General features: G+C 42.8%; 1 protein-coding gene across 4 annotated transcripts in view; it reads left to right on the top strand.

Annotated features, from left to right (window-relative positions):
* Window positions 1-776: 776 nt before the first annotated feature.
* Window positions 777-16,495, top strand: part of myo1b (myosin IB) — a 267,530-nt gene continuing 251,811 nt past the window's right edge. For all 4 annotated transcript variants that reach the window (XM_072578972.1, XM_072578970.1, XM_072578969.1 and 1 more), the window contains exons 1-2: window positions 777-946; window positions 16,335-16,475. In XM_072578972.1, coding sequence (XP_072435073.1) covers window positions 16,341-16,475 — 135 coding nt within the window. In that variant the 5' untranslated portion in view covers window positions 777-946; window positions 16,335-16,340. The remainder of the gene's footprint in view (window positions 947-16,334; window positions 16,476-16,495) is intronic.

The raw sequence follows: 16,495 nt of genomic DNA, 5'->3' as shown, positions 1-16,495 counted from the left end.
GTAAGGAGCTGGGAATGGCATAGTTGGGGGGGGGGGGAGGAGGTTGTACAGTGAGTTAAGCATTCAGTTGAATAATTACTCAGGAGTTTGAATCCTCTAACTTTTCCTGGGTAACTATTAGCGTCACTGGGTTGGAACCCTCTGCATTCTTTGCCTTTAATGGATTCTTTCCGAGAGTTCCCAAATGCAGGAACATAGCCGATCAGAAAATTCAATTTCCCGCTCAATTCCCACAGTCGGACATTACACAAAGTCCAGTGCTCAGCTCCAGGCTGCAGTCCTCCACTGGCCATCTGCAATACCTCGGCCACAACAGGGTCCTCCTGAGGACTGCACTTCTCACAGCGCAGCATTCATTCCCTGTCAATCCACATTGAGGTTGTTTTGTGTGCATCTTAGTCACGGTCGACGCGAACTCTGAGAATTCACCTCCACGGAAAATAGTGGGGGAAATCCCAGGTCTGGTGTTTCTTCTGCCATCCCCGTTCACTGCAGTGGCAAAAGCGTACATGCCGTTATAAATCCAAAAGGGATTTCTGCCACTTATACTGGCAGCGTGGGATTGTGGATCTCTCGAGCCTCATGTCCCGATTACATCTTCACCAGTGACACCCTGCTCCTTTTCACTCTGTAGCCCCCTTTGTCTCTGTCTCTGTTTGCCCCCCAGCTACAGTAGGCTGCCCTCACCTGGAACATGGTGCTGGAGCAGGAGGCGGAGAGAGCAACAGCAGAAGGTGATTAGCATGGAGGCTGAGAGAGACACACCCCGCCCCAGGCTGGGACTGACACACACAGAGAGAGAGAGAGGAGCAGGCTTTACTGGGTCTGGGGTTAGTTAGACAGGGAGAGGGCTGAGCAGCGGGAGCAACGCTAGCCTTTGTCCTCTTATAGCGTGTGCACAAAGGATAGAGAAGTGTTCGGGGTTACACACGGCTTCATACACAAGGTAACGTGCTTTTTCTTTCTCTCAATGCAAAGAAAGCCGGATTCGAGAGGGGCAAAACCCGATCAGGAACTTTTGAAAATGTAGCGGGGTTTTGGAATCTGGGCGATGAAACTGAGTGGGGGACGGTGAAGCCGCGTGTTCAAAGCGAACATTCACCGGAGAAGTGTCTCATAATGTCCGCCGAAATTAACGGAAACACTGGGATAAACGAGCTGACCCGGCTGCACAGATGTTCCTTAAAACAAAACGGTCCCCTTGACCCAAACAAAGGCAAACGAGTAACTTCAGAAATACTGCCGTAAGTCAGAAGCACAGAATGCTGGAGAAAGAGCAGCTCTCTGATTTATCTGGAGTGTGTGAGGTGGAGTTTGGGATTCTCTCGGTGTTAGTGTCTTTGCACGGGGAGTTGAGTGGCGGTATAGGAGCGTGGCACTATCTTTCTCTTGTTGCTGCGTGTTGTCTTCGGACCGGTAGACGGACACCCCGAGGTCCATTGTCACACCGTTCATTCAAAAGGCACTCAGCATTTTGCGTGAGAACTCTAGTTAACCCTCCACTATTGTGAAATCTCTAATAAGTCCTCAGTGAAAGGGGGGTAACCCGTGTCCGCGCCATGTAGTAATCTGATTCAGATGTGATTGAAACCAGATGATTCCTGGTCTCCCTCCTTCTCTTTCTTTCTCCCCCCCCCTTTTCTGATGTCTGCGGTATTGGGTAGTCGGCCGAGCGAAAGCTGCCGTGATTTTGTCGTTCATCCTGTCTAGCTTTCACTTATTTTGTTTTCCCACACTCTGCTGACTCGTGGTTTGCCCATTATCCCCAAACGCGTCCGTTTCTACCCGATTCCGCCTCCACGGAGTGGTTCAGGGCTATCATCCTGTCCCAGCTCCCTTGCTGGGTTTTATCTTCTGTGAATAATACCCTGGCATTGCAACATGAACAGGCGACACCCTACCTGGCTTCCGAGCAGCCACTCTGAACAGTGCAGCCAGCGTGTTTTAAGAAGTTTTGTGTGGCTGTATAATCAGTGCACTGTAAGCCTTCGACGTTTCTCTGACTTCTTGCGAACTTCGGTTTAAAGAGCAAAGATATAAAAGGAAGTAACCCCCCACCCCTCAAACGAGATGTGTTGTTGGAACGCCTGACACGGAAGTACAGTGTCTGCATTGTAAAGTCCTAGGCAGCAGGTAAAGGTCAGAGAGTGACGCCTGGTTAACTCCCACATGCTATGTACTGTTAACTGTGGAAGTGTCCAGGGAAGTGATAGACAATCTTGAATACAGAAACAGTTCTTGGGTTTCTGCAAATTAGTTACATGTTTTAATAACAGTGTAAGTTCTCTGGAAAGTGCCACTCCCTGTGTGTATGTTGAATCAGCAAAATTCTTTGCTCAGTCAACATAAGGGGGCAAGGTAGCTACATCCCAGAAAGCAAATGTAGTAGGATAGAACTGGAGCCAATCTTTATGCATTTTACAAGCATTTACAGATTTATGCATTAGAAGCAAGCACCCCTGAAACTCGAACACAGTTTCACTTTCTATTTATAGAGGCAGGGTGGATCTCCAGCTAATATGCATCACCTGCACACAACTGAAAGCATTTAATATGCTTTTAGTAATTACTTTTTTTTATTTACTCATGGGACATGAACATCGCTTGCTGCCCAGCATTTTATTGCCCATCCATAGTTGCCTTTGAGAAGGTGATGAGCTGCCTTCTTGAACCATTGCAATCCATTTGGTGTAAATAGACCCACTATGCCATTAGGGAGGGAATTCCAGAATTTTGACATGAGCACTGAGGGAACAGAGAGATATTTCCAGGTCACATTGGTAATTGGTTTGAAGGGGGACTTGCAAATGGTGTTCCCATGTATCTGTTGCCCTTGTCCCTCATGCTGGAAGTGGGCATATGTATGGAATGTGCTGTCTGAGCATCTTTGGTGAATTTCTGCCGTGAATCTTGAAGGGAATATATATTGCTGCTACTGAGCATTGGTGGTGGGGGTAGTGGGTTTGTTTGTTGATGTGATGCCAATCAAATGGCTGCTTTGTTCAGGATGGTGTCAAGCTTCTTGACTGTTGGAGCTGCACATATTCAGGCAAGTGAGGAGTATTCCATCATGCTCCTGACTTGTGCTGTGTAGATGATGGACAGGCTTTGGGTAGTCAGGAAGTGAGTTACTTGCCACAGTATTCCTAACTTCTGACCTGCTCTTGTAGTCACTGTTTATGTGACAAGTCCAGTTGAGTTTCTGGCCAATGGTAACCCCAAGGATATTGATAGTGGCAGATTCGATGGTAACACTATTGAATGTCAAGGGAAGGTGATTAGATTGTCTCTTATTAGAGACGGTTATTGTCTGGTATTTGTGTGGCGTGAATGTTATCTGCTGTTTGTCACCTCAAGCATGGCGATTGGCCAGATCATGTTGCATTTGAAGATGGAGTGCTTCAGTATCTGAGGAGTTATGAATGGTGTTGAATGTTGTGCAATCATTGGCAAACATCCCAACGTCTGACCTTGTGATGGAGGAAAGGTCATTGAAGCAGCTGAAGATGATTAGGTCGATGACAGTACCCTGAGGGACTGCTGCAGCAATGTCCTGGAGCTTAGATGACTGAACTCCAACAATGGGGTATAAACAATAACTGCAGATGCTGGAAACCAAATACTGGATTAGTGGTGTTGGAAGAGCCCAGCAGTTCAGGCAGCATCCAACGAGCAGCGAAATCGACGTTTCGGGCAAAAGTCCTTCATCAGGAATAAAGGCAGTGAGCCTGAAGCGTGGAGAGATAAGTTAGAGGAGGGTGGGGGTGGGGAGAGAGTAGCATAGAGTACAGTGGGTGAGTGGAGAAGGAGATGAAGGTGATAGGTCAAGGAGGAGAGGGTGGAGTGGATAGGTGGAAAAGGAGATAGGCAGGTCGGACAAGTCAAGGAGACAGTCCTGAGCTGGAAGTTTGAAACTAGGATGAGGTGGGGGAAGGGGAAATGAGGAAGCTGTTGAAGTCCACATTGATGCCCTGGGGTTGAAGTGTTCCGAGGCAGAAGATGAGGCGTTCTTCCTCCAGGCGTCTGGTGGTGAGGGAGCGGCGGTGAAGGAGGCCCAGGACCTCCATGTCCTCGGCAGAGTGGGAGGGGGAGTTGAAATGTTGGGCCACGGGGCGGTTTGGTTGATTGGTGCGGGTGTCCCGGAGATGTTCCCTAAACCGCTCTGCGAGGAGGCGCCCAGTCTCCCCAATGTAAAGGAGACCGCATCGGGAGCAACGGATACAATAAATGATATTAGTGGATGTGCAGGTAAAACTTTGGATGTGGAAGGCTCCTTTAGGGCCTGGGATAGAGGTGAGGGAGGAGGTGTGGGCACAGGTTTTACAGTTCCTGCGGTGGCTGGGGAAAGTGCCAGAATGGGAGGGTGGGTCGTAGGGGGGTGTGGACCTGACCAGGTAGTCACGGAGGGAATGGTCTTTGCGGAAGGCGGAAAGGGGTGGGGAGGGAAATATATCCCTGGTGGTGGGGTCTTTTTGGAGGTGGCGGAAATGTCGGTGGATGATTTGGGTTATGCGAAGGTTTGTAGGGTGAAAGGTGAGCACAAGGGGCGTTCTGTCCTTGTTACGGTTGGAGGGGTGGGGTCTGAGGGCGGAGGTGTGGGATGTGGATGAGATGCGTTGGCATCTTTAACCACGTGGAAAGGGAAATTGCGGTCTCGAAAGAAGGAGGCCATCTGGTGTGTCCTATGGTGGAACTGGTCCTCCTGGGAGCAGATACGACGGAAGCGGAGAAATTGGGAATACGGGATGGCATTTTTGCAAGAGATAGGGTGGGAAGAGGTGTAATCCAGGTAGCTGTGGGAGTCAGTGGGTTTGTAAAAAAAAATGTCAGTGTCAAGTCGGTCGTCACTAATGGAGATGGAGAGGTCCAGGAAGGGGAGCGAGGTGTCAGAGATGGTCCAGGTAAATTTCCGGTCAGGGTGGAATGTGTTGGTGAAGTTGATGAATTGCTCAACCTCCTCGCGGGAGCACAAGGTGGCACCAATGCAGTCATCAATGTAGCGGAGGAAGACGTGGGGAGTGGTGCCGGTGTAATCACAACCATCTTCCCATGTGCCAGTATGTGACTCCAACTAGCAGAGAATTTGCCCGATACCCATTGATTCCAGTTTTGCTAGGGCTCCCTGATGCCACACTCAGTTGAAAGTAGCCTTGATGTGAAGGCTGTCACTCTCACTTCACCTCTGGAAATCAGCTCTTTTATCCATGCTTGAACCAAGGCTGTAATGAACTGAGTGGCCCTGGTGAAGAACAAACTGAATGTCACTGAAAAGGTTATTGTGAGCAGGTGCTACTTGATAGCGCTGTTGATACTTACCATCACTTTACTGATGATCAATAGTAGAACTGATGGGGCAGTAATAGGCCAGGTTGGATCGTCCTGCGTTTTATGTATAGCACATACTTGGGCAATTTTCCACATTGTAGGGGAAATACCAGTGTTGTAACTGTACTGGAAGAGCTTGGCTAGGGGAGCAGCAAGTTCTAGATCACAAGTTTCTGTACTATTGCTAGAATGTTGTCAGACCCCTTAGCCCTTCCAGTGCCTTCAACTGCTTCCTAATATCACATGGATTGAATTGGCTGAATATTGTTATCTGTAATGCTGAGGACCACTGGAAAAGACCGAAATGGATCATCCACTCGGCACTTTTAGCTGAAGATTGTTGTGAATGCTTCAGCCTTGTCTTTTGTACTAATGCATTGGGGATCTTCTATCACTGAGGATGGGGATATCTGTGGAGCCCCCTCCTCTGGTGAGTTTTATTAATTGTTGCATCATGCCTAGATGTGACAGGACTTCAGAGTTTAGATCTGATCTGTTGGTTGTGGGATTGCTTAGCCCTGTCAATCGCTTGCTGCTGATGCTTTTTGGTACAAGTAATCCTGTTTGATAGTTTCACTAGGTTGGCACTTCATCGACAAACTTTGCTTTTGACTTTTAAAAGGAGTTATGAATCACAACCAACTAAAATTGAATTATTTGTAGATGATTCCGTCCTAATGAAAATAAATAGAATTGAGATTTTTCCTCTGACCAACATTGTTAAAACAGTGTAGTAGGTCATTGTCACATTGATGTTTGTTGGAGTTTGTAGTGTACAGCTTCATCCTACACTTCTGATAAAAGCATGGTTGAGGTGAGAGTTGCTGTTTTGGAGAATGTTGTGTGACCCTGCATTTCATTCTCTATAGCGGAGTACTTTGGTCCACCATTTATGCATTTATGTATCCATGTACCATGACAGGAGTACTTCTACTATAGAGCGTTGACATTTATTTCTTGACCTTTCAAAATTTTTCCAAATGTTGAATACATTGGATATATTTGTTAACCTCATTATCATTTCCTATTCTGATGCACACATTTCTCTTTCCCATAAGTCATATTCAGGCAACAATGAATAATTCCAGCAACTTATTCCCAGACATCCGTCACAGGTTTACTGTTAGATGTTGGTAGGATTCAATAGTAGCCCTCGTGACTCACCAGTGTCTCTTTACATGACTCTGGAGAAACAGCTGGTGTGCATTTGTCAATTCTTCCTGAAATTATTTCTGAGATTTAGAGCTCATTATGTGGGAAGTTAGAACATAAACATTGTATCATACCACACTGTGACACAATGCAATAGCAGCATTTATGAGATACTTTTGTACATGAGCCCAAATGTAATGTTGTTAATCTTGTGTGTATATCCCTTTATCAAGTATTTTCTTAACACTGATCAGTGCCTAATGCATATTCTGTGTTGCCAAACTATCTCAGTGTAGATGTACCACATTAATTTCTTCACTATTTTCTCACTGGGATTGGCAGAGGTCATGTTTGCATGATCTAAAAGTAAATCAACTTTGTGATTTGTATCTTTTCTTCAACTGGAAAGCAAAATTTATGGATAAGTAATCATGAGCAAAACTGTAGGGATGATCACCTGATCTAAAAGGAATCTCTACAATTTTAAAATAATTTCTAAACTAGAAATTATCCTTTGTGTGGAGAGGAAGGCACCATCTCTTTGTAATGAAGTTGGCTTCAAGATGACACCTGTCAATAGGAGTTTGGAACAGAGTTGATCCCAATCCAAAGAAGGGAATTATTAACTAGTTAGTTTGGCTCACTGATGTCACAATGAGAGTTAGATCTATTGCTGTTTGGATTCTTTCAAGTTGACTGTCTGTCACCACAATAATAGATTAGCTGCAGGATGTTAGCTGGTTAAACTCCAACACCAGTTAAATGTATTCTTAGATGGATGGAGCACGCTTTCTGTAACTGGGAAATTATTAATGCTAGCACTTGGACATTGCAGTAGCTTTTCTTGGAGACAGTTGAGCACGATGTTGGTTTTTCTCTTGCTGAGACCAAATAAAGTTACAAATGAAATAGCTGATTGACATGGTCTTTTGCTTTGGCAAACACACACATAGTATACATTCATACTTCTTAAAGATAAAATGGTAATGGAACAAAATTCATATACTGCTGAACAATGCAAGAAATATGTTTTCAATTATAATGAAATGATTTTGCAATTTGTGCAATTATAATTCAGGTAGTTTTACAGAACAATGTACCCATAAATGCTGTGAATAGAAATGGTTTTTAATGGGATGCTTCTCCAGAGTGCAAGCACTGTTCAGTAACTGAAATGGATTCATTGTTCCATTACACCAGTGACTTGAACAATGCTAAACATAAATTTTGCAATCTAATGGGTGATTGTTACTGCTGAGTTTTAATGTGCCCTGTAGCTTAAGTAGTCTATTGGTGCATGTAATACGCTACTGAGTCTGAGTACATGCCTGGTTGGTGTACCACAGGAACAATTATACATATGTTATAATAGATTCTACTGTTTCTAAAGATAACAAAGGCACTGCAACTGTTGAGCAATAATTACTGAAATATAATGACTTTCAGTATTGGAGAAAACCTGCACAGGTAATCGGTTTGAAATGGAATGTCTCCAGAGAAAACTGTTTCGTACCAAATTGTATTGGTTCACTTCCTGTACAAATTCACATTAAGCATCTGGTTGAGGACATGATTAGAGATCAGATAAGCATAAATTGAAATGTTCAGTTGTTTCAGAGGGCAGAAACAATCCTGTGATATTTGGTTCAGGGGTTGCAGAATATTGTCTTTGGAGTGTAGCCAGCTCATGTTGAATAGTGGAGTTGTATGAATGTTTGCAGTTTTACTTGATTACTTTGGGGAATTGGAGAGTAGTTATGTAGAACCTTTCTTCAGAACATTAACTGAGTGGAACTTATGATTGAGATTGTATGTGACCTGGCTTGATTGATCTTTTCCTATATTATGTTCTAAATTTGTTTTGTAGCCACCTTAACCATCATATGTTTGTGTATTTTGTTTCAAAACTCCTATAAGGTTAGTTAACTTGTTGCTACTGAGAGATACATATTAAGGATAGCAAAGTGTGAGCTGTTGAATAGTAGAGCTCCGTTTTGCCTGCAATTTCTTGTGTTGTGCCCCTAATCACTTTGCTGCCATAATTAGCTAGATGGTCTTTTGCAATATTATCTCTTTTTTTTGCTGGTTATATCTTTTTCATTGACAGCTGACATGACTGGTGTTGACAAATATGAAAGAAAGATCTTGCACTCTTTCAATTTGGAAGTGGTGTGCATCACAGGAAGGATACCACAAAACACACAAAACAAATGTTTTGTAATATTGAAGAAGGGTTAATCTTAAAAATGTAAACAGAAATACGCACAAGTTCCACTTGCATCTATAAAAGAGTAGCCACACGTTAATGTTTTGGGTGTAGACTCCTTCATCAGAACTGGAAACTGAGTTCTTAAATTGAGTTAGACAAAGGGTGGATGGTTTTGGTGATGGTTATCTAAGATTATCTTAGTCGATAGTTGAAAGACACTGGAAGAGCAAATGCGTGTGAAATAAATAAGGTGTTGAAACATCATTAAGTTGGTGAAATGAAATAAAAGTAACCTTAATGCAAGACTTCTGAAGTAAAACCGAAAATGCTGCAAGCATATAGCTGACTTGTGAGCAGACAAAATAGGAAATGACAGACAACATCCTGATTGCTGTCCATCCTTACTGCCAGGATATAGAACATAGAACATCGAAAAGTACAGCACAGATGTACTTTGGCCGACGATGTTGTGCCAAGGATTATTCCTAATCTAAAATAAATTAACCTAACCTAAGCACCCCTCAATTCACTGCTGTCCATGTGCATGTCCAGCAGTCGCTTAAATGTCCCTAATGACTCCACTTCCTCCACCACCACCGCTGGCAACGCGTTCCATGCATTCACAACTTTCTGCTTAAAGAACCTACCTCTGACGTCTCCTCTATACCTTCCTCGTAATATCTTAAAACTATGACCCCTCGTGCCAGTCAATCCTGCCCTGGGGAAAAGTCTCTGGCTATTGACTCTATCCATGCTTCTGATTACCTTGTATACCTCGATCAGGTCACCTCTCTTCCTCCTTCTCTCCAGAGAGAAAAGTCTAAGCTTAGTCAACCTCTCCTTGTAAGACAGGCCCTCCAGTCCAGGCAGCATCCTGGTAAACCTTTGCACCCTCTCCAAAGCCTCTGTATCTTTCCTATAGTAGGGCAAGCAGAACTGGACACAATATTCTAAGTGTGGTCTCACCAGGGTCTAGTAGAGCTGCAGCAAAACCTCACTGCTCTTAAACTGGATCCCCCTGTTAATGAAAGCCAAAACACCATATGCTTAACAACCCTATCCACTTGGGTGGCAACTTTGAGGGACCTATGCACTTGAACACCAAGATCCCTTTGTTCCTCCACACTGCCAAGAATCCTGTCTTTAATCCTATATTCAGCATTCAAGTTTGACCTTCCAAAATGCATTTATCCAGGTTGAACTCCATCTGCCATTTCTCAGCCCAGCTCTGCATCCTGTCTGTGTTACGCTGCAGCCTGCAATAGCCCTCGACACTATCTACGGCACCTCCAACCTTTGTGTTATTGGCAAATTTACTAACCTACCCCTCAATCTCCTCATCCAAGTCATTTATAAAAACTACAAAGAGCAGAGGCCCAAGAACAGAGCCCTGTGGGACACCACGCACCACTGACTTCCAGGTAGAATACTTCCCATCTACAACCACTCTCTGCATTCTGTCAGCCAACTAATTCTGAATCCAGACAGCCAACTCTCCCTGTATCCCATACCTCTTGACTTTGTGAATGAGCCTACCATGGGAAACCTTACCAAATGCCTTGTTCAAGTCCAGATACACCACACCCACTGCTTGATCTTCGTCGACCTGTCTCGTCGCCGCCTCAAAGAACTCTAAGATTTGTGAGGCATGATCTGCCCCTCACAAAGCCACGCTGACTGCCTTTAATCATGCTATGCTTTTCCAAATAGTCACAAATCCTATTCCTCAGAATTCTTTCCAAAATCTTGCTGACCACAGACGTAAGACTGAGTAGTTTGTAATTGCCAGGGATTTCCCTGTTCCCCTTCTTGAAAAGAGGAACAACATTTGCCTCCCTCCAATCCTCTGTTTTGACTCCTGTGGAGAGTGAGGAAGCAAAGATCTTCGCCAGCAGCTTAGCAACCTCCTTTCTCGCTTCCTGGAGCAACCTAGGATAAATCTAGCCTGGCCTTGTGGACTTATCAATCTTAATGTTTTCCAAAATTTCCAACACATCAACTTCCTGAATCTTGATCTGTTCAAGCCTGTTTCTCAGCTCCTCAAAGTTCTTATTCACAACAAGTCCCTTTGCTTAGTGAAAACCAAAGCAAAAAACTCATTTGGCGCTTTCCCTATCTGCTCAGACTCCACGCCCAAGCTCCCTACTCTGATCATTGTCTTATTCCTCATGTATGAGTAAAATGCCTTATATGTTCTGATGAAGATTATGCACCCTCAAAGCCACCTAGTTCGATGCTATTGTTATGATTCAGTTGCTGGTAATACTGGACAAGTTAGATCTCCAGACTGAAACCTGGTTTGATAGTTGACAAGTTTTTTACATTTGGAGTTTGGTTACTTTGGTCAGTCATTGAATACCTTCACAGAGTCCAAGTGGATAGTCGAAAGACTAGTGTTTTTTTAACATCAAAAAGGCAAAAAAAAGCAAAGGTATTTTAATATAAATTGCAAAAAGAAAAATATCCAAAACTCTTCTCAGCAATTTTCTTTTCAGCCATTCATCTCCAGTGAAGTATCACTCCTATCTTAACTCCTTTAATTTCTGACTCAATTGACTCTTTCTAGACCATCTCTTTGGACAGTTGAGCTAGTTTTAAGATTTCTTTGGTCTGGATACTACTTTCCAATTCTGGAGATTTCTACTAAGTGCTGACTTCCATGAATTAAACCTTCACAGTTTGGTGACTTCGAAAGAAACTGACAACTGAGGTTGGCTTCTCCTGTTCTGAACTCCACCTACTACTGGCTCTTTACCATTGTTTCTATATCATAAAACACAGCTATGTAAATGCTTAGCAATTAACTTTTGGATCTTTCATTTAAAAAGAAGTCATCTTCACAACTGAAAGTCAATATTTTTCCTCTAATTCCAATTCAAGTTCCAAACTAATTGCAATAGACCACAAATTCAAAACTCAACATTCTTCCAATAATTTGGAGCACCATTACTTCAGGAAGATTACTTTAGTATGGTCTGAGTTGCTAAAGTCAGTATTTCGATCAGAATGATTGCAAGATGAGCCATTCTCGTTCATTTATGTTGACATAAGTTGAACTTGATGGGAAAGTGTTTGGAAGTCATGCTGTGAGTTTCATGCTTGGCTTACAACTTGTGTGGTGTCCCCTGCTGGAAGTGACCATAGCATAAGATGGGCTGTCCAAGAACTGAAATATAAAAATGGAAATTGACGTAGAAAACCACAGGAAGGTCAAGCTTGCACTTGTGGACAGAAAGCAAGTATTCAGAAAAGGGTTGAGGTTGTGGTCCATCGGCTATTAAAGTTAGAAATGCACTAATATAGAGTGGAAACTGTTGACTACAGCCCTCTGAAGTAAGTGTCAGAGCAATGCAGTCCATTACTGATATTTCATACCAACCAGGCGCATCATTGCTGTGGAATGCTGTGAATTTTGCATTTAAATATCAGAGCACAGTGCATTCTGTAATGTGTGTGGAGTGTCTGTGCATGGTTGCAGAAATATATTACTTAATGTGAAATTCAGCAATGTCCTTACTTTTGAATTGTACTTTTATTTAAAATATTGGAAAGCATGTGTCAAATTCATATTTGAAAAATTATGTTTGTATGTTGGAAATTATTGCCATAGGTCTATTCATTTAAAATGATTTGTGATTTAACTAGTGAGTGCATAGCTATGACTGTATAGCTACTTGGGTTTCTTTCTTTGTTCCTTTTCAAATTTCTACGGCAGACCACCTAGCATTATTATGTTGAACCAACAGTTAAAATATGTTTATAGCATTAATTTTTTTTACCTGGTACTTCACATGTCTTCATTTTCCAGTTGTTAATACATGTTTTACACTCAATGGAAATTTAGATACGGTATGGTAGACTGGTTGGTAAGGTTAGATTACATGGGATTCAGGGAGAGCCAGCCAGTTGCGTACAAAATTAGCTTGGTGGCAGGCGACTGCAGGTTGAAGGTTTGTTTTTCAGACTGGAGACCTGAAACCACTGGTGCTGCTGCAAGGATTGGTGCTGGGTCCATTGTTGTTTGTTATTTATATAAACAATTTGGATGAGAATATAGGAGGCATCATTAGAAAGTTTGTTTGGATGACACCTAAATTGGTGATGTAGTGGGCAGTGAAGAAAGTTATCTAAGAGTGCAATGGGATCTTGATCAACTGGGCCAGTGGGCCAAGGAATGGCAGATGGAGTTGAATTCAGATAAATGCGAAGTGTTGCATTTTGATAAGGCAAACCAGGACCACACTTGCACAATTAATGGTAGGGCCCTAGGGAATATTGTTGAACAGAGACCTAGGAGTGTAGGTACATAGTTCCTTAAAAGTGGAGTCGCAGGTAGAAAGGGTGGTGGAGAAGGAGTTTGACACATTTGCTTTCATCAGGCAGAAGATTGAGTACAAGAGTTGGGACATCATGATAAAGCTGTACGAGATATTGGCTAGGCTATGTTTAGAGTACCTTGTACAATTTTGGTTGCCCTACTCTAGGAAGGATGTTATTAAACTGGAAAGGGTGCAAAAAAGATTTACAAGTATTTTACTGAGACTTTGAAGATTTGAATTATAAGGATAGGCTGGAACTTTTTGGTTGGGTTGGTTGGCGCGGGTGTCCCAGAGGTGTTCTCTGAAACGTTCCGCAAGTAGGCAGCCTGTCTCCCCAATGTAGAGGAGACTGAACACTAACTCCCCCTCCCACTCTGCTAAGGACATGCAGGTCCTTGGCCGCCTCCATCGCCAGACCCTGACCACATGACGCCTGGAGGAAGAGCACTTCATCTTCTGCCTAGGAACCCTCCAACCACACGGGATGAATGTAGATTTCTCCAGCTTCCTCATTTCCCCTCCCCCCTACCTTATCTCAGTCCCAACCCTCGATTCAGCACTGCCCTCTTGAGCTGCAATCATCTTTCAGACCTCTCCGCCCCCATCCCCTCTCCGGCCTATTCCCCTCACCCTCACCTCCTTCCACCTATCGTATTCCTAGCACCCCTCCCTCAAATTCCCCCACCCACCTTTTATCTCAGCCTGCTTGGCACACCAACCTCATTCCTGAAGAAGGGCTTATGCCCGAAACGTCGATTCCCCTGCTCCTCGGATGCTGCCTGTCCTGCTGTGTTTTTCCAGCACCACATTTTTCAACTCTGGTCTCCAGCATCTGCAGTCCTCACTTTCTCCTAGGACTGTTTCTTGCCCACACTTAGGTCTCCAATAAACAGCATTTTAACAGATAGTTGCTTTGCGTCAAGTGTCTGAATCCAGCACGAAAAGAAATTGAAACGCTTGCTGTCATGAAAACATCAATCATCTCAGCACCAGAATGAGCTCCTCCAATATCCTTGTTTCAGAATTTCATTCATTTATTATATAAAGTTTTTCAAGTACTTGATAATAGTTATACCTTGCAGCTATTAATTATATCTTTTCTGCTTAGTTGTAATGGGCAAAGTGAATCCACAAGGGCATGGTTAAATCTGTAAGAGCTTTGTGTTTCACAGACAAACGTGCGCTATATTCCAAAAGGTGTTATAAACTTCCAAGTTTCTTTTCTGCCTCAGTTTATGCCGAGTTACTGTAGTACAGCAGAGCTCATGTGTTTGTTTGGAAGAGTAGTTGTGCAAAAAGAATCTCCTGCTGGCATTTCAGTCATTACATTACTGACTTTATGTTGGTGATTTTGTTATTTTGAATTGCCTAACTTTTTAATGGCTGTGATTTTTTTTTTTCTCTCAGCAGCTTGTTCATTGTGACTTGGTCATGTGGGTTATGGAAGTCACGGGAATAGGCAATTAATGTTTCGGCTGCACTTTTTGGCAAAGTGAGAACAGCTTCAGCAAAACTTTAACCTAAGTTTGACTTTGTGATAAATTCCACTTTTAGCTGCCTCACTAACTCAATAAGGAAGAAAAACTGTAATGCCAAGGTAAAAAAAAAACTTCTTTCAGTGATTCAAAAGATTTTTGTGATTATTTTGGTTCTAGAGGTTGGGTTTTTTAAAAAAAATGCTATTTGCAAACTTTTGTCCAGTGGTTGAGAAAACCTGTTCAGTCAATAGGATAAATCAATATAGTTGGTTATAAACGAGAGAAATGTTAGCCATTCTTCATGCTGATTGTAATTTTGGGATATATGGTGTCATTTGGAGTATGCTTTCTGAAATGCATTGTTCTAGGTGCAATGTTTATTGCTCTAGACTTATGCAACTCTAATATGCATGTCATAGAGTCATAAAGATGTACAGCACGGAAACAGACCCTTTGGTCCAACTTGTCCATGCTGACCAGATATGCCAACCCATCTAGTCTCACCTGGCCCATATCCCTCCCAACCCTTCCTATTCATATACCCATCCAAATGCCTTTTAAATGTTGCAATTGTACTCCCCTCCACCACTTCCTCTTGCAGCTCATTCCACGTACCACCCTCTGCGTGAAAAAGTTGACCCTTGGGTCTCTCTTATATCTTTCCCCTCTCACCCTAAACCTATGCTCTCCAGTTCTGGACATTAGCCCACCCCAGGGAAAAGACTAGTCTATTTATCCTATCCATGTCCCTCATGATTTTATAAACCTTTTATAAGGTTACTCCTCAGCCTCTGATGCTCCAGGGAAAACAGCCTTAGCTTATTCAACCTTTCCCTACAGCTCAAATCCTCCAACCCTGGCAACATCCTTGTAAGTCAATTTATAAAGGTGCAACAATGTAATATCTTACCACCTTCAATATGAGCTTTTAAAACATGCCAATTTTGTTCATGATATGCCTTAAGCTGATTGTGAGAAACATAGTAGTTCGTATTTACTACCAATCTGCAACTAGCCTGAAAATAAAATCTTGATATTGGCTCAGTGTTGAGCACTGCTGCCTCACAGCACCAGGGACCCAGGTTCAATTCCAGCCTCAGGTGACTGTCTGTGTGGAATTTTCACATTCTCCCCAGGTCTGCATGGGTTTCCTCTGGATCCACTGGCTTCCTCCCACAGTCCAAGGATGTGTAGCTTAGGTGGTTTGGCCATGCTAAATTGTTCATAGTGTCCAGAGATGTGTAGGTTAGGTGGATTAATCATGGAAAATGCAGGGTTACAAAAGTAGGGCAGGGGGGTGAGTCTGGGTGAGATGTTCTTGGGAGAATCAGTGTGGACTTGTGCTGAACGGCCTGTTTCCACATTGTAGGGATTCTGTGAAGCTGCAAATCTGGGATAAGCGATTACCAATGAGAGTCTGTACTCATATAGTGATTGGGAATGATTATACTTTTTTTTGGCTTTCTGAGCTTGATAACTAATTGAAGATATGAGTACTTTGTTTCACTTTGGTTTTAAAAAGAAACTTACAATAACTGTAGCCATATTGAGAACAATCTCTCTTGAAGCTTTGCAAGCTGCAAATTAGTGTGATCCTTAGAAGGTAGGAATAGAAATGGGGTCATATGGCCCTGCATGCTTGTTCCATTATTCAATGAGATCGTGGCTGATCTTCTGAATTTTAATTCTGCTTTACCCCTTTTTTGCTAAATCTCTGTTTGTTTGAAGGGTTGATGTATATAATGCTGTCAGACCTCCCAATTCCAGAGGAATGCTGATTACTAGAAAACAAACAACTGTTTTATGGATGTAAAAATACATCTTTAAGTCTAACTTTTTATTTTATTTCAGAGAAAAATGCCGAAATCGGAGGTGAAAACGTCTCTCCTAGACAACATGATAGGGGTGGGAGACAGTGTGCTTTTAGAACCCCTCACTGAAGACACATTCTTAGAAAATCTCAAAAATCGCTTTGACCACAGCGAAATATATGTAAGTACTATTAAAATATA

This window comes from Chiloscyllium punctatum, chromosome 10 (genome assembly GCF_047496795.1).
Source record: "Chiloscyllium punctatum isolate Juve2018m chromosome 10, sChiPun1.3, whole genome shotgun sequence".
Classification (NCBI taxonomy): domain Eukaryota; kingdom Metazoa; phylum Chordata; class Chondrichthyes; order Orectolobiformes; family Hemiscylliidae; genus Chiloscyllium; species Chiloscyllium punctatum.
This window is presented reverse-complemented; position numbering and strand designations above follow the sequence as displayed.